The 18,405-nt window shown below is 43.6% G+C and overlaps 2 protein-coding genes and 1 pseudogene across 3 annotated transcripts in view; 1 reads left to right on the plus strand and 2 right to left on the minus strand.

Moving 5' to 3' along the window:
- Positions 1–143: 143 nt before the first annotated feature.
- On the minus strand, positions 144–996 carry LOC109474961 (annotated as a pseudogene).
- A 1,335-nt stretch (positions 997–2,331) lies between these two features.
- On the plus strand, positions 2,332–3,725 carry LOC109474897. The gene is made up of 2 exons (XM_019775370.1): positions 2,332–2,350; positions 2,477–3,725. The coding sequence occupies exon 2, from the start codon at positions 2,578–2,580 to the stop codon at positions 3,223–3,225; it is 648 nt and encodes a 215-aa protein (XP_019630929.1). The 5' UTR covers positions 2,332–2,350; positions 2,477–2,577; the 3' UTR covers positions 3,226–3,725.
- A 443-nt stretch (positions 3,726–4,168) lies between these two features.
- LOC109474988 (serine/threonine-protein kinase SIK3-like) overlaps positions 4,169–18,405 on the minus strand; it is a 52,393-nt gene continuing 38,156 nt past the window's right edge. The window contains exons 5-20 of one of the 2 annotated variants that reach the window (XM_019775498.1): positions 18,249–18,373; positions 17,129–17,252; positions 16,305–16,534; positions 15,704–15,946; positions 15,416–15,531; positions 14,893–15,061; positions 14,492–14,542; positions 14,163–14,294; positions 13,605–13,723; positions 13,280–13,410; positions 12,661–12,839; positions 12,002–12,148; positions 11,406–11,495; positions 10,905–11,204; positions 10,117–10,212; positions 4,169–8,545 (exon numbers count right to left, since the gene is read on the minus strand). In XM_019775498.1, the coding sequence (XP_019631057.1) occupies positions 7,148–8,545; positions 10,117–10,212; positions 10,905–11,204; positions 11,406–11,495; positions 12,002–12,148; positions 12,661–12,839; positions 13,280–13,410; positions 13,605–13,723; positions 14,163–14,294; positions 14,492–14,542; positions 14,893–15,061; positions 15,416–15,531; positions 15,704–15,946; positions 16,305–16,534; positions 17,129–17,252; positions 18,249–18,373 (3,650 nt within the window). In that variant the 3' untranslated portion in view covers positions 4,169–7,147. The remainder of the gene's footprint in view (positions 8,546–10,116; positions 10,213–10,904; positions 11,205–11,405; positions 11,496–12,001; positions 12,149–12,660; positions 12,840–13,279; positions 13,411–13,604; positions 13,724–14,162; positions 14,295–14,491; positions 14,543–14,892; positions 15,062–15,415; positions 15,532–15,703; positions 15,947–16,304; positions 16,535–17,128; positions 17,253–18,248; positions 18,374–18,405) is intronic. The other variant, XM_019775500.1, reaches the window with a different exon arrangement.

Raw genomic sequence — 18,405 nt, forward strand, 5'->3', positions numbered from 1 at the left:
ACTTGTACAGTATCTTCTTCAAAGAATGGTTTATACAAGTGGGTTGGTCAGGTTGGCCGGGTTGCAGATTGCACTATACACTGTAGTCACCGTTGAATGTGTAAATTCAAAGTTATACCCAGAGTTGTCAAGTTCATTGTCACGCATGTAAAAACTTTTGCAATAATTGTTGGAGACATCGGCTTTGTCTTCTGTACGGCTGCGTCCCGATAAAGTTTTGTCAGGAACTTATAAAAATAATAAATAGATTTCAATATTCCCTCAAATTTTCTGGGGCAAATTCTTACCGCCAGGTTCATATCAAATACACGTGGACAATCAGTTCTAGTCCCATTTTAACGTCCCTTTAGCAGGACTCGTCGTCTGCATCGTAGTCCACATTTGATGCATCATAGTCTACATCCGCAAGGTGTCGCTTGGCGCACGGCGAGACCTCGCTGTCGTCCTCCTCCCTCCGACGCTTCGGTCTGTGCAGACAGCCGTCCATGTAGATCAAGTCCACGGTCTCAGACCCTCCTGCCGTCTCACACCGCTGTCCCCCTCGGGTAGACCGCTTCACCACGGCTCTTCTCCGGCCGAAGGACACGGTTGGACGTTCGTTGGACGAAGTGTCCGGAATGACCACGTGGTTTCTGCTAGCAGGTTGGACCGGCACGGATGGTCAGTTCTGGCCGTGCCTCTGCACCTGGCCGAACCGCTGGACTCGGATGTCGTCAGATCGGCTCCGGAGTCGTCCGAGTCGCTGTGTAGCGCCGGAGAAGCGGACAGACCCGGCAGGAGCTCTCTCCTCACAGACGACCTTTCGCCTCCAGCGAACCCAGGCGTCTGGGCGGTGTTGGCCATGGGTTGAAGCGGGTTGAACTTGACGTTACCCGCCGGCTTGCTGGGGAAGATGGACATCCGGGCGGTCTTTCTACCCTGGTAATGCTGCCACACCAGCCCCCTAGCGACCCGGTCGTTCAGTTCAAGCACGTATCTCAGCGTGTACGCCTCCATCCTCTCAGGCTTTGTCACCCGTCTGACGGTAGATTGACGTGAATCACGGTGTCAAGATCAGCCGTTAACTCTGGTCGGATCTGTAACAGAAAGTCATTACTGTCCACCTGATATCACTCTACGTTATTCACAACTTCAAACAGCGCAAAGAAAGGTGCCGGATAACAAAGATTGGAGGAAACTCGAGAGGACAAGTTAAAACAAACCTCTTTTTTCAAGATGGCCGACTTCAGTGTGGAAAAAGAACCAAGCGAACGCCGCGAACATTCTATTTATCGTCACTTTATTACGCCATTCCATAACAACAACAACAACAACTAGGGAAAAGCGTTGTAGAACGGCTTGCAGACATCCTGATGTTGTTTGGGGAAAACACTGAATGAAGTTGATCGACTTCGAATTTACTAAGATACCATGGACACATCTTCGGTGAACAAAAAAAAACACTGCATACCTGAAGAAGTAACTCCTACCACAGTCAGTATCAGTAACATGGAAACGACTCTTAAGGCTGGTTTCGGATTCTTAACTTTAACATACTTGTCCTATCGTTATGAATATTCGTCTGATGCTGTACATTGGCTGTCCTTGGTGCTGAAAACCACCAATTTTCACATCAAACTGCTCCTCTTGTACAACTGTCACCACTCACTGTCAACTTAAAAATCAACAAGTATCGAAAATTCTTCTAGTGTATGTAAAGACCCATCTGGCGTTAAATATAAGCATAACTTCTTACCATTTTACAAGTACTAGTCGAGATAACATACCTTATCATAGCATTATCAGAATTATTATAATTTACACAGAAACTCCTGTTTCTGGTGCTTAATATCATTCACACACAAACAACAATATGCATAACAAATGGAAGAGCCTCGGGTGAATAGCACCATTCTTGTAACGCATGTGACGATATATGTGTACAAGGGAAGCAGTTACGTTTGTGAATACTAGTAGATGGTTTTCAGCACCAAGGACAACGGCGTAGTGTACAGCAGCGGATGGCTGTTTGTAACGGCAGCACAAATAACGTTTAGAATCTGAAACCAAAGTCTAGTAGTCGTTTCTATATCACTTTCATACTCACTGTGGTAGGAAATACCACATAACTACCTAAGTTATGCAGGGAATCGAAGTACTTTTGTTGTTTACCGAATATGTGTCCATGATATGGTACAGTGTTTCTTCAAAACAACTTTAGGATGTCTGCAAGCCGTTCTACAACACTTTTCCCTAGTTGTTGTTGTTGTTGTTGTTATGGAATGGCGTAATAAAGTGACGATAAATAGAACGTTCGCTGCGTTCTTTTGGTTCTTTTTCCACACTGAAGTCGGCCATCTTGAAAAAAGAGGTTTGTTTTAACTTGTCCTCTCGAGTTTCCCCCAATCTTTGTTATCCGGCACCTTTCTTTGCGCTGTTTGAAGTTGTGAATAACGTAGAGTGATATCAGGTGGACAGTAATGACTTTCTGTTACAGATCCGTCCAGAGTTAACGGCTGATCTTGACACTGAGTTGTCGCTGAGTTTCACTGTGATTCACGTCAATCTACCGTCAGACGGGTGACAGAGTCTGAGAGGATGGAGGCGTACACGCTGAGATACGTGCTTGAACTGAACGACCGGGTCGCTAGGGGGCTGGTGTGGCAGCATTACCAGGGTAGAAAGACCGCCCGGATGTCCATCTTCCCCAGCAAGCCGGCGGGTAACGTCAAGTTCAACCCGCTTCAACCCATGGCCAACACCGCCCAGACGCCTGGGTTCGCTGGAGGCGAAAGGTCGTCTGTGAGGAGAGAGCTCCTGCCGGGTCTGTCCGCTTCTCCGGCGCTACACAGCGACTCGGACGACTCCGGAGCCGATCTGACGACATCCGAGTCCAGCGGTTCGGCCAGGTGCAGAGGCACGGCCAGAATGACCATCCGTGCGGTCCAACCTGCTAGCAGAAACCACGTGGTCATTCCGGACACTTCGTCCAACGAACGTCCAACCGTGTCCTTCGGCCGGAGAAGAGCCGTGGTGAAGCGGTCTACCCGAGGGGAACAGCGGTGTGAGACGGCAGGAGGGTCTGAGACCGTGGACTTGATCTACATGGACGGCTGTCTGCACAGACCGAAGCGTCGGAGGGAGGAGGACGACAGCGAGGTCTCGCCGTGCGCCAAGCGACACCTTGCGGATGTAGACTATGATGCATCAAATGTGGACTACGATGCAGACGACGAGTCCTGCTGAGAAAAGGGAATAGAAAGACAAAGGACTCGAGCACAGCAAGTAGATCTGAATGTCCAAATTCAATTGTTTAATGACACTGGACATTTATTTGGCCTCATCAACTTCAGAAGTTCCCGATTTTTATAGGTTGTTTGAGGTGACTGTTCAGAACATTTGAAATAGTTTTTTTACTTAAGTCTCAACGGGACAATGTCAGTATACATGTCTGGTGTAATCAATATTTTAACATCCGTCCCACAAATGAGCAGAATTTTCTTATGATCGGAGCTTTTGAATTACTGATGACAAAACAGTTACGTATCTGTGCATGATGATCTGTGCAAGCTTTCGCCAGGACATGTTTTCTCTCCATTTTAAACAACATTAGAACTTAATGAATCCCAGAAACAATGGGGCTGTCAGAGTTACAAGGAACAAAAAACACAATAAAAATTATTTATGAATCGATTTTGAAACACTTCTGTTCGCTTGGTGTATGTAGCAGCAAAATATGCGACGACACGTACTACCTTATTTATGAACTTTTGTAATTTGTGCAGATCATGGCAAGTGCTGTCCACCAAGTTGGTGTCCTTGACTAGCATTTCAATGGCACAGTTCAAACTTAAATAAATGCATGTTTTTAAATTCCATTGTGTTGTGTTTTATGTATTTTCCTGGTATCCTTTTCTGTCAGTCATGCTTACATCTAATAGGGGCTACGTGAGAGTTGTGAGGGATAGTAGGTCTCTAGTCCCAACTCCCAAGTGTAGGTGTTTGAGAACACTTTCATGTACGATTCACTGAAATTGCACGGTGCATTGATTTCCATGTTGGTGTAACAGCATGTGAAAATGAATATCTGTGTATTATGCTACATGTCGGTTAACACATTCAGACTCATTCTCAGGCACACAACCAGACTCAACAACGACTCAAAATAAGGAGACATCCCGGGATGTTGTTGGAATTGTCCACTGTGTATTTTGCAACAGAAAGGGCAATGTGACTGTGTTGACAAGGGCTCTCTAGAAACCCGTTTGCCTCAGCTGCCTGAAAAAAACTATGTCAACTTGAAGTATTGCATTTTCTTCAGATGCTGAAGTTTTGTACTATGTCTACTCAAGTGTAACAATTCTGAAATGTTAATACCATTGTAAAACTTTGCCATAGTGACCATTCGAAGGTCTACAAAGTTATTTGAACCTGCTGGTTTCAGTCATTCGTTCCTTTAGTTGAGTAAAACAGACATTTTAAAGATAACCCTCAGCAGGGAATTTGTTACATTTTTTTCCGAACTTCGCTCAAAGCTGAGACAAAGAGGTTTCGACAAAGATCACCCGCGCCATGTCATAATGTTACGCATCCTATCTATGACATCTAACCTTTTATCTTATTTTATTTTATTTTACCATGTGTAAAGCCGTGAAAGAATTTCTGCATACCTCACCTGATGCACCAAAATATACCTACCAGCCAATTCACAACACAGAACGTTAATGTTACATGAACCAAAAGTACAGTCGACATAAAAACACTGAATGTACTGATGCATAAATTAGCAAATAAAAAGGAAAAAAACGAAACATCTTTCTTTCCAATTACTATAGTCAGATGTTTTAGTCTCACGTGAGTCATATATAAATACAAGTACAATGTACAAAACATAAAAATATGGCATCCATCTTGTGGACTTGGTTATCTAGCTGGGAGTCGACTATTCCTGGATCTGTATGTGTGAAGAGACTACAGAGGTGCTGTACATAGTTAGCCCTGTACAGAAGACAGGCGGTAAGGGGCACGTTTGCATGGTTGGGGGCACGTTACAGGACCTGGAGCCAAACCCACAGTACAATCTCACAGAGGGCACTAACTTGACGTTGTAACATGACGTTGTAAGTATAACAGGAACCAGCACCCGTGTGGCCATATACTACATACTGTATGTAGGACTATCCATGAAGCGGATATGTGTAACAAAATAGCCACAGAAATAACAGCCAACATGTCCTACATGTGTCTGATACCTTGTTGTTTACAATCGTGACATTGTTGCACATCTGTCTTAGTTTCCTTCCCGCTCTAGTGTTACGTTACGTTGTGTAAACTGGTTTCTGACAAATAGTTCTTGTTAGAAAGTTATCTTACAACAACTGATACACTCGACCGATAACTTGTAAGAAACATCATTGTGAGAATGGCTACTACACGATAGTCACTGAGCACACATTTTTCCAACCGTTATAACCAAATAAACAACCAACGGGAACAACAAAAAACAGTTGCATCCTGTCTCACAACAAGTACTCAGTCCTGGTAGACACATGGGTTCACTATTTTGCAAGAATGTACAAAAGAATAGGACAGTCTGGTCCACATAATATTTCAAATAAACATTGAGATATGAAGAACAGGGCTCAAAACTCAGTTCAGACATTGTGGTGACACAATACAACTATGTTAACAATCCTCCCCTTTTTTCATCCAATTTGTTTCTTAATTAGTATAACTTTTGATGGTAGCCAAATGGTTACTGTTGGCAAATTTCTATTGACCGTTGAATTTAACGTGAAGGAAGTTGGCTGGATCTCTAACTAGTAGCCTCTTTTTTTTTATTAAATATTGATAATTTGAATGAACTGAAAGGCCCAAATGTAAAACTAGGGGAAGACCTTCTAGGTGTACTGTGCCACACACACTGACACTGATATTTGTTATTTCTGCACTTACCAACATAGAGTCTTACAATGGTAGGTTTTCCTTTTCCCGATGCTAGTTTCTTTTACCACTACACTGAGGCATCACAAAAATAGTTATCTCAATAGTCACTTATCCCACAAGACCCAACAACCCTATCTACACATAGAAAGTACAGCACCCATCACATTGGTTTCTTTAAGCAGCTTTGGAGGGGAGGGGGGGGGAGTACAGAGTCAAGATGAACCCATCTCTTCTATCATAACTTGGGTTCATCTGAGAAATATGACATGTGCAATGGTATTGCTTGAGTTGTGGGCACCAGCTGTCATGTATCAAAACTGGCCATCAATGTACGTACACTGCAGCACACACTGGCACGCACCAAGGACCTAACTGCTTAATGTACATCAATATTAATTTAATTAAAGATTTCAAAAGCCTTATTAATTACATTACAGTTACCCAGTGTATTTTCATATCTATCTGACAGCTCCTGGTCCACTCAAAAGTATTTAAATGACATCTAGTGACCAATCTGGCGTAACAGAAAGCTTGCCCCCTTACTTTATGTTTTTTGTCTTTATTATTGACTTGGTTTTTTCGTTTGAGGCACTTGTCTGCAATGGCACTGTGGTGAGAGTATCTGGACTGTTACATGGTGAATATCGTTAAGCCTTCTTGTTAGCTGGATAATTCTTATAGAGTTACATCAGTTTGAATCTTTTTCCTTGTCTTACTTCTATGTGTGAGTTATGAGATTTCTATACAGAACTTTCGGTCACATGGGATGAGAATATAGCTGGATACCTACACATCACTTCCCACAGCAAACTTAGCAGGCTCTCTATATATATCATACAAAACCAGAAAATTTACAATTTACACTCACTGTACATTTTACAAGATTTCTCTTGGCAACAGATTTGGGAGTTATCTTTTCTCTTCGTATTTCTCTTTTTAACTCTTCTGCTTGTCATTGAATGGTCCCAACAAACCGTTGAACATTATTCAAGGTCGCTGCATTCCCCAACTGTCACTCTGTCTACCTTTCCTTCCATTCTACTTTTCTCTTTAAAAATATCCATCAACATCTAACAAACCCTGTCAAACATGCTGAGTACTTTCTCCAATAATACATTGTACTGACGGAGGAAAAAAGCTTCCTAGCTGGTTACTATGACATTCTAGTCTGGTAATACAAAAGTTCTACCAGCCTCCGCTCTTTCCCGTCCTACTACACAACTCAGAGGTTGATGCCCGTCAGCAGCTCGTGACATAACTGTTTATACTGCTGGGTGTCGCCTGCGAGTCTCTTGACACACAGTCCGTTCAGCCCCAAGTTGACCCGACACACCACCATCTCCATCCTCACCCCTTCCTTCTCCAGCTCAAACAGGCAGTCCTGGTGCGTGTACATCACCGATGGCCCCTTATTGTCCAGCATCCTCTTCACCTCCTGCACAATCTCCCCGACATTCTTCTCAGACGTCATTTTGACGGAGGGGGGGATCTTGTGACTCTGAGGTAGAGACTCTCCCACTCCACCACCCTGGATGTTCATACTAGTCATGGTCGACACGCTGGGGGACGTGGTCACAAAGTTTGCCAAATCCGAGGGAGTCTTCACGAGCAAGGTTTGTGAGTGCATGGTCGCCTCTCCGTGATTCAGTCCAGGGTTACTAGAGGAGCTCTGTGAGTTGACTGTGAATATTGTTCCGTGGTTGTTTTGTGCTCTCTGCAGCATCTGGCTCTGTTGGAGGCGAGCGTCCTGACCTGACTGTACTGTGTGGTGTCTGCGGTGGTTCCTGGCGGGCCGCAGCGGCGTATTGTCCATAGAGGAAGCGTTTGTATACGGTATCGTATTAGATATCATTCCCGTGTCGTGACCGGCACCATCTGACAGGTAACCCTCCATTTCTGAGTTTGACGGAATGCTTGCCAAGTTCGTTGGATTGTAGGGACTGCCAGGGACTTGAAACCTACTGAGCGTCTCTGACGTCACGGCAGACCGTGGTCGCTGTCGTCCCATACCAACCGACAAATCATCCACTAATGCAGATATGGCGTTCAACCCTGCAACGTTCGGTGAAGGGCCTAACTGGTTTAACAACACCCCCTGATTTGGTCCATAGAAATTCAGCCGCTGCGGGTTTTGCATCTCGGGTTGCGGAAATGGCCAAGTCCTCTGCAGGATGGGTTGGAAGTTCATCTGCACATTTTGCACCGTCGGAGCGTAGCTGGGCTGAAATGTTGCGAACCCCATCGCCTGGGGAAACGCATGCTGGTAACCAGCTGCAGTCTGCTGGGTTGTTGTGTCCACGGTTGACGTCATTACTGAGGGAGAGAAAGTGAGGGGGAACGTGCCGTCCATCATGGAACTGTTATTTCCAACAAACTGCTGCGGGGTGAAGTCGAATATCTGCTGTTGTTGCGGTACGGTGACAGACGGAGCACTGCTGGGGCGCGGGGGCTCCCCATCACACCCGTCAAAGCTGCCCTGGCTGTCCACTCTCTGCTGTTCCTGCAACAGGTAGCTGTCATGGGCCAGCTGCCCGTGGCTGTCATTCCGCTGCTCTGCCTGCGAAAACGCCTCCTGATAGTCCAGCTGGTGCACAGGGGAGTCCTGTGGTGATCCTTGCTCCTAAAACATCAGACAGAATCAGAAAAGTGGCAAAATTGAGAGAACGCCTGAAAGGCAAGACAGAAGTCTGCCAACACCATTCACCTTTCACAGACACCATAAAAAGCAGGGCATGTTCAGAGCATTCAAACACTAGCTGCTGATCATGATCTTCTCCTCTAAAAAGGAATTCAATGAACGCTTTTACTGTAACAGCAGCCTACACAAAACATAGAAAGTAAGGAAAAGCATGCTGCATAGAGTACTAAAAAAGACGCAGACCAAAACAAAAAACAAAAAACAGCAATTATTTTCAACACATTTCCAAAGTACAATCTTGAAAAATAAGGCTCTGCCACTGAGGCTTTGCCAAAAAAAGTTTGTTTGAATGCTCTTGAATGGAATGACATACATGGTAGCCACAATGAAAACACCACATGATGGAAGGCTCAGGAAGGGTTTATAACATGATGATTTTAAATTGTGACGGGGATGTCAGACAAAGTAACAAAATATACATTCTGCGCAAATTATAACATAATAACCTACAATGTCCAAGGTTAAGGCCATCTCCTAAATAAAAATGTATTTTATTCCTTGACAAATAGATGACAGAAAGAAAAGATTTTGGAATACAGGACTGGGATGTACAGGGGATTCAAATCAGGAATAGAACACAGCTCACATCACTTGTAGCCAATGCACCAGACAATCTTGGATATAGTACCAATGGCAAATAGTTCAATCTGTAAGTCACTTGAAGATAAGAAAAGGATGGCCAAAGTCGATGGAAGATCATGCATGATGGAATTTGAACATCATCAGTATTACCAAGTTATTAGTTGGTAGCAGGAGTCAGTCAGATGAAGCCATCTAACTGATGTGATGACATGAGGGGTTTCGTTTCAGTCACCCACATTCAAGTCAATTGAAAAACTATTGTACAGCCAATATTTTCCCTTCAAAGATTAAACAGCCAAAGTTTTCCCTCAAAAAAGTATTGAATAGCCAATACTGTTCCTTGAGGAAATATTCAATGGCCAATATTTTCCCTTTAAAAACTATATTAATGGGACATCCAATATTTTCCCTTCAAAAACTGTTGAATGGCCAATATTTTCCCTTCAAAACTTTTTGCTGATGTATTTTTGATAAATAATCCTTTGCTCTCAGTTCTGGTGGCTATCTTTTACATGCCAGATAAATAGAACGGTTTTCAAATCAAAAACGCCCTAACAATTTCAAAGGCATTTTACTTCCAGTTTCCAAGAGGTACACACTCAGTACAATTATGGACATATAGAAAGGATATGACCGGACAAGTGAAAGATGAGAGTCACAGTAACCCCTTCCAGATCCTTCCATTCAACAATGAGTACCACAACACAGAGACAATGGAGACACCACAGTTAACAACCTTACTTCCCTGGGCCCAGTATAGAAGTTAAGGTTTAGTCCACATGGGGTGGGTTTTACAGACATGTTAGGCTCAGGCCTACGTAACTATAAAGGGAAGTCTACACGAGTAGGTATAGTGAGTCAGTAAGGTGAAGAGAGATACTTAAGAAAGATACTTCCTATTGCACACATGCCTTCAAAGAAGGTGCTAGACGGTGGGGAAGCGAAGCTTCCAGCTCCTCGCCCTGTTTCCGGGGTTCCTCGTCCTCGTCTACACTTGTATAAATTATCTAGCAATAATGACACACAGCAGTCAGCTAGACCGACGGGAGGAAGACATGCAGTGTGGTAGACTGAAGGTGCAGAAAGACTCAGTAGTGAAGACAACATGCCATATAGAAAATATCGCACCACACTGTAGATCGAGCACAGATCACACACGGATATCGTGGGTCACAGTGCTTTACTTCCACGTACACGGACGCACCCGTGAGTACACAGAGCGATTGTGAGCATCCACAGTGATGTGGTGCTGGGGAGGTAGGCAGGCACATATATACAAACAAATTTCACACTAATTTCACGCCTGACTCTGTTCAACGGGCAGTTTTCAGGTATTTGAATATGCGTTGGTACAACAAGGACTGTGATACATGTACATGTATTTGGGGGGTACAATTGCTCACAAGAATGGCTTGTAGTTGCTTGACTTAAGTTTCAAAAGGCCAGAGCTATGTTCAACATCAAATACAGGTACATAAGTTGTTAAGTTAAACATACAAGAGAAGAGAATAGCAAACAAAGACTTTCCACGATAATAAGAACTGGAGGGGGAACGAGAGGAAACGATACATGTCTTATTTCTGTATGCCTACCTTCCCAACAGGAATTATCAGTGTCAACCAACCAACCAACAAACAAGCAAATTAATGACAAGGAGAGCACAAATAAAAACAAACGAGGCAAGGCCAGGGGCACTAACCTCTGGGATTGGCTTCGTCTGGAGCGCAGGTGGCTTCTGGAGCCGGTAGCCGCTGGGTGAGCTGAGAGGGACCCCCGTGGTCTGGGTGAACTGGGGGAAGTTGGAGACACCTTCCCGCTTGGTGAAGGGGTTTGGGGACTCGGGGAAGTACACTTGGGGGGCGTCCATGGGGGATCTGGCAGCACCAGTCTTCATGAAGGGGTTAGTGTGGAGCTGGTTTGTGGGAGAGTCTGTCAGGCCCTGGCGCAGGGCGTGGGAAGTGGTGGGGAAGGTGGGAGGGGGGCTGTTTCTGTTCTGTTGCTGGAAAGGACATAAAAATTTATCTTCAAGGTTCTTCAAAACTCTTTGTAACAAATGAAAACTACGACAGCTGTTTTTCAATGACAGACAGAAAGATAGAGTTCAATGTATATATTATGCAAGAGCAAAAGCATCTGTCTTCCTCACAAATGTAAATTGCAACACACAGAGTGAGAAAAGGGGGAGGGGGGCATGGCATACCTGCAGGTGCTGGAAGGCAGGAGGACTGTTGCACTGTCTCTGCAAATTCAGTCTCTGGAGATGCTGAGTCAGATGGCTGGGATGCATTTCCTGAGGTAAACAATCCAAATAAACAGGCATGACCAAAATCCTACTGTTTTTTTCCCAACCATGCAAGACTAGTCTCTCTACTTCTTAGGTTGGACGACATATTGCATGCGCTTTCCTACTACCAGAACATAAGAAGACAAGGCTGACTACAACTAGTACACACCTTTGAAATTCACCTTTCCCAAATCTACGACTGTTACAGCAGGGCTTGAAAAAAACCACCTGCATGTGGAGTGTGCAAGTGTTTTTTGCTTGGTGTATTGATGATTTGAGTTGTTACCACTTGTGAAATGCAAGATAAAGAATTCCATGGTTTCTTAACTGTTTGTACGTTGATACATACTTAATCAAATCTATTTTTATGCAGAGCAGTGGATGTAATACAATGAAAACAAAAGTATTTCGAGCCCTGGACAGTAACTGTTAAAAAAATTGCAGGTTGTACATGTACGTGTAAAGGGCTTTACAGAGCCAGACTTTAAAGTTGTTGAGTAACATGTGTGAACCTGTGCCTGCTGCTGCTGCTGTAGGGTGGGGGAGGCAGACAGGGGAGGGGAGGGCTGGGGGGACGGACGGCTGTTCTGCAGCTGGGCGATCTGCGGGTGCTGCTGCCGTGAACTCTTGCCCACCTGCTGCTGCAGCTGCTGATACTCCTGCAATCAAGGTCAGAATATAGTACGTGTTGGCTTCAGAGGAGTTCAGGTGTATACATGACTTGTCGGGCCATGCCTACCTAATTGAGTTTACTTAATATCTAGAACAGGTAATCAATGTTTCTCTAAGCTTTATTATTAGTTTGTTAAAGAAAACAATGCAATATCATGCATTAAGTTACTAAAAAAAGTGGACATCCCATTTCAAACATTATGATAAGATATAGCACAAGGATTTGCATACATAATGTACTGATAAAGACATTGTTCAGTTCCATCTAACTCTGTATGTGTCTGTGGTTTGCAATGAGATATTCTACCTAAACGTTCTTGAACGTTCATCAATCTGTGTTGGTAGAACTTATTCTGAAGCAAGCTTTTAACAGCAGCAGCCATTGTCAAAGGAGAAAAGTTTCTTTTCATAATAATCCTACATGTTGTACTTCAGCAAACTAAATAGTGTACTTAATGTCCAATGATAAAAAGAAAATACCACAGCTGAGTCAACACACCTGTTGCAGCTGTTTCAGGCTGCTTTTCTGTGAACTGACGCTGCCCTGGCTGGACAGTTTCTCGAAATGCGCCCTGAACGCGTGCAGACTGGCCGCGCCGTCCGACGCTCTTCTCACGGGGGAGTACCGTTCACTCGGGAGGTGCAACGAGTGGACGTCCTTGTAACTATCTCTGCCACCTAAAATTGTACAATACACAGCAGCAGTCAAACAGGAGGAAGTGTCAACAACAATCATCACAATAAACATAGAAAAGCCATACATGACTTCAACAGAAATATCCCTCAAAATCAAACAGGAGCTGAATCATGAAAAACATACATTTTGTATAGCAGCGTGATCAAATTCTGTTAACTTTTAATATCTGAGAATTTGTCACTAATTCATTTACTTATGATGTTTTGCCATCAACTAAAGCAGGACACAATTACAGTATGGCGCTCCTATAAAGGTAGCATTTTTGACGATGCCTCTGGGGCAAGCCTTATAATTTGTGGTCAAATTTTGCTATCTTCCACAAATTTTTCAATCTTCCAAAAGTGAATATGACTGTGATAGTGAACATCTGTTTGTCCTTAGAACAATTCCCACAAGACAAAAGAAAGAAATCCACACATACTGGATCTGTGTGGCGGGGCCAGCAGACCGCCGCGGGGCTTGAGCGGCCTCTGGGCCAGCTTGTCCTGCAGCTCCACGGGCACAGCGTCAGGGACAGCCAGCGTGTGCCGCTTCCCACGGTTCATCAGGTATCTGTCAACAAGGGAGCCAGAACTTAACTGAACGGATAAAGTCAAACCTAACTTAAATAGTATAACAGACATGACTATCAACTTTAAGTTTCAAAATGCAATAACGACAAGTAATGTTAAGCACAGAAATTCAGAAAAGCAACACATGACCACAGATATTTTGCCATATTTTTGACTGCATGCACATGATTGTACCTTCTAACTGCCTCTTGATCTGGCTCCTCATCGTCGTCCTCCTCGTGAGGCATCATGGGGATGGTCTGCTGCAACATCGGCATCGGGGTAATCTTAGGTGGGACAAGCCCGGGGGACACCTGGAAGTACAGCAGCACTCTTTCTTACTTACAGCAGCAAGCAATGCAAATAGAAAACTACTGTCTACGTCTACATGTAAGTAAAAGTAGTTCACTGTGACACTTACAGTAGTGGTCCAAGAAAGTTTCCTTGTGGAACAGTCATAAGTACAGCCTCACCCTTGCTCATTTACAGCAGCAAACAATGCAAATTGAAGATCATTGTCTATTTCATTTAGTAGTAATAGTGGTCCCATGATAATTCCTTGCGGAACACTCATCAACCTGCTTGTTTACAGTAGCAAACAATGCAGTTTAGCTGTCGATTTTACTACCATCAGTAGTGGTTCCAGAATTACTCTCTGGGGAACACATGATACTATAGACTAACACATGTTACTATTATGATGCGTTGCATTCTAGATTGTGCAACAAAATACTGATACTGAATAAGACTTACAGGGAAGGCTTCCTGGCTGTTTCGCAGGGTCAGTAAGGCCTGCGCGTGCAGCTGGATGTTGGCGCCTCCGTCCGACGCTCGCCTGCCCATCGGCATGTCACGGATGTCAGGCAGCTGCAACAGGTTCTGGTCCTGTGACACAGGGTAAGGTTGGGGGGGGGGGGTTAGTCTGGATTTCTAGATTTATGGTAGTGCTTATTAACAATCCATTGAAATCAAAACTTTTTCTGATATTACAGAAGGAGGACATGAAATAGAGATGAGAGAAACTACCAATTGTAACTGTTTTGTACCGTGACAACATTATTAATGCCAAATGTAACATGTACCTGATATTGAACCATTTGGTTGAGAGCCTGCGGAATGTTTGGTACAGCAGTCTAGTGAACAAGTGAACAAAAAAGGTTGAACAACAACAGCAACAGAATGATCACACATTATGTAGGGAATGAGATGGTTTTAGTGTGTTTTCAAGAGACTACAGTTAAGTACATGTAGGATCTTACTGTAAAGGACAGGCAGCGAAAGATCAGCTTAAGTTATAATTGTAAATTTCTTAAACTGCTGTGTTAAAATTTCGCAGCACAAGTCAAGAGTTTGCAGTGTTGTTCTGTTTTACTGGCTACGAGAGATCAATGCAAAAAACTTGAATTCAATAACACTGAGAAAATTTCAAACTTTTCCAACAATACTTATCTACAGTGCGTCCAGTTTTAAACAGTACACATACCTTATAGTGGACAGTTTGGTTGGGTTGTGCCAGGGCCTGAGGAATGTTGGGGACGGCAGTCTGGCCGACCGTGACGTTAGGAATCACGTGGGTGAACGCCTGCTGCTGCTGAGGCAGCGTGGGGTTGGGCTGCTTCAGTTTGGCAGCCAGCTCCGCAGGGATCTCCGTTCTGGGGAAGAGGAAAGATTTAGTGTCAAGAAGACTTTTTACATGGTGTGTACTGTTTTCAGTCTGGATGATGTTTTGGTGTATATCTCAAGATCTGTCAGTCGGAATGCGATGATACTTGGCAGGTGGGTACCAGTAGTTGGGTTATAGAGGATTGTGTTGGTTGACTTTGGGCCCCTGGTAATTGACCTTGGTACTGCAGTTAGAATTTTCCTACATTTATTCTATTTACTTCAAGTCTGGAAAAAACAAAGGATCTTAAGCCAATTATACAACAACTAAGCAGAATTAAAGTTCAAACTAAGGCATTTTGGTGCAGCCACAGATACACAGACTTGGGATGTTGAAAGAGTACCTTGGATCTGCCACACCCAGGGTATGTCTTCTCATGGACAGGTATCTGGCCAGTGCCTCCGGTGACGGCTCTTCTGTGTCACTCTCCATCTGGTCTCCCTCTCCTGCGATATCAACCTGCCAGGGAAATGAAGGCTTATAGTGATACAGATATCATAGAAAACATCATGTTACAACATAAATGAGCATGTCTGTTCATTCATGCGTTTGTCTGCGTTGATGGCGGCAAAAAGTTGAAAAAACTTGAGTCATGTCTTGTAATAAATATTTTTAAAAATGTAGCCCCAACCTGTCGATGGTGGCTGTTGATCTGCATGTGTGGGAGGTTGGCTCCCGGCACAGTCAGCTGTCCCACGCTGCTGTCCTCGTACAGCTGCTGTGGCAGGGACATTGCCGTGTTGTTGTACTGCGTCAGGAGCGCGGGGTCCGTCAGCAGGCTTGCCTTCTGCATCAGTTTGGGGTTCTTTTTGAACTTGTCGTACAGAAGGTGGTAGATTGCACTGTGGTCGTCATAACGCTTGTTCTTTACCGACTGGGGGAGGGATGTAAACAAGCATGTTTGAATCATGTAAATACTATGTACAAAAAGGTTTCAGAAAATACCAAAATATACTGACTCAAGGGAAATGCTGAGGCAGGTTGACCTATTGTACAAAAGGGGTTAAAAATGCACTTTACCAACTCCACAGAAAAGTAAGAAAACTTATGTCTACATAAGAAAAAAATTTGTTTTATTTCTTGTGTATGAAACAAGTGTATTTGCCCAGGGACATCTGAAGAACAGACCTGAGTGTGATCTACTGTTCTTCTTCTTTGACCATACAGATCTACAGTACTGGTAAAATAAATACAAATTAAATGGAGAATGATACATGTATGGAGTGTCCCACCTGAAGCACCAGTTCCCTGTCGATGTTCAGGTTACTGAGGTGTTGCAGCACCTGTGCACTGATGTACTCGCTGTTGGGCTCCGGCTCCTCGTCACTGTAGTTGTGGATTAGTCTCTTAAACTCCGGGTCAGGCTCGTCCATCACCATCCACTCATGCTTACAGATCTGCTGGACTGTCAGTCTCTTCTTAGGGTCCAGAACCAGCATACCCTTTATTAGTTTCTCACATTCTGAAAAAGGGGGAGGGGAGCACTGGTGATTAGGCAGTGATCTTGAACCAGATTTATTTAACTCACTCAAGAGTTAATCTTTCACTGGCCATGGTGTAACAGAGAGGTGATATGTACAATTATTTTATATAACACTTTCAGGTTCACTGTGTCAGAGAACACAATTAACAGTGGCCCAATGCTTAACATTCAACTCCATCCATGTGTGCATGTCAGATGGGTGACAGCTGCGATTGGAACTCCCAATCTCTGGATCTAAAGGCTGGGTCCATACCACTACCACTAGACTATGGCCATGCTACGTATACAGTGTGGCACAAGAGAAAACTTTTTCTGGCACAAGCATTATTTTCTCATCTGTCACATTTCAGTACCAGGATGCTTTACACACTCTGGCAGCTGACAAGTTCAACTTAATAAAATGTTGGCAGGTCAGAAGATTGTGCTTGTGTAACAAGAACATCACAGCCTCATATTTTCGACCTAATAAAATTTGAGAAACAATGACTTGATTTTGACAAAGACAAGACTCTTAGTCTTTTCCAAGCTTTTTAAGATATTCCTCAAGTTGTCAGAACATGACAGAACACCCACCTGTTGACATGAAGAAAGGAATGCGGAATTTCCCGGCCAGCACCCTTGCCCTGAGATTCTGCAGCGTGCTCCCATCAAATGGAAGGGCTCCACACACTAAGACGTACAACACCACCCCTAGACTCTGTAAGCCAGAAACAAGAATCAATCAACAGGCATCGCATTAGTGTTCAGGCCTAGGAAAAAAACTGTTGTGTTTCCTGTTTCCTGACCGATCCTAGAAAAATCTGCCAACCCTATATTATATATCTTTTCTAGCTCCATGATCTGACACCTGAGTAACAAAACAATATTTTTGTTTTCTAACATTGACATTGAAAATAAAAGTGTCCTCATGCAAGTTTTACTTTGTTAAACTGCATTGTATAAGTTGGACCCCTATATAGATATCACTGAAGCCTAAAACAAAAAAGATAATCCCTACCTACCGACACTAATTTTTTCAGGACTGAAACAGGAAACACATTTTTTTTTGCTAGGCCTTATTGTAATTAGATGGCCTTCCTTGCGAAGCTTGTGTGTGATGCTGGATTGATGCTGGATCTGTATATATAGCTGGGTTGGGACTTTAGAGAGATCAGTGGCATAATTAGTGTGTAATTACCATCATGGCAGTAACGGCACCAATGCCAGACTACAGTGGCATCAAACCTTTCAGCACCTAAGGATAACATTACACACCACTTCTGCAAAGTGCAGCCTCTCCTAACTGATTTTTTGTGGAAATTTTTCTAATTTAATTTGCTGGTAGTTTTATTCACAACTCTCACTCTTAATGACTTACAAAGTAATGACTTTTCCTAAAAATATCAATTTCATTGACAAAAGTACAGGGGCTTCCATAAGGTTTTCTACTATACAATGTATGTAATCAAAAGTAGAGGTGGAGAGACAGGTGAATTTATCACTACATTTTGGACAATCCATGATGATGTGACAAGTGTTCATTTTCAATCACATTTGGACCACACATTCTACCTGCATATCATAATTTTTTATATAGCTTTCATGTACGTGCTAGCAAAGCTAGGTACTACCCTACACTGTATTGTATACAAAATTCAGTTATCAGTTAACAATAAACATGTAACATGCGGCACTATGTGCTTATCAGTCCTACCCAGATGTCCACTTCAGGACCCATGTATTCCTTGCCCTCGAACAGCTCGGGCGCCGCGTACGGAGGACTGCCGCACCACGTTTTTAACGGATGGCCTGGAGTGAAGTGATTACTAAAGCCAAAGTCTGCAAGAGGAACAACAAAATGCAACATGGTC

This window comes from Branchiostoma belcheri, unplaced genomic scaffold (genome assembly GCF_001625305.1).
Source record: "Branchiostoma belcheri isolate BF01 breed outbred unplaced genomic scaffold, Haploidv18h27 scaffold32, whole genome shotgun sequence".
In the NCBI taxonomy this organism is placed as follows: Eukaryota; Metazoa; Chordata; class Leptocardii; order Amphioxiformes; family Branchiostomatidae; genus Branchiostoma; species Branchiostoma belcheri.

Bases quoted from the DNA above. Each gene is read 5' to 3' on its own strand.
- LOC109474897 (XM_019775370.1), top strand. From the start codon at position 2,578: ATGGAGGCGTACACGCTGAGATACGTGCTTGAACTGAACGACCGGGTC.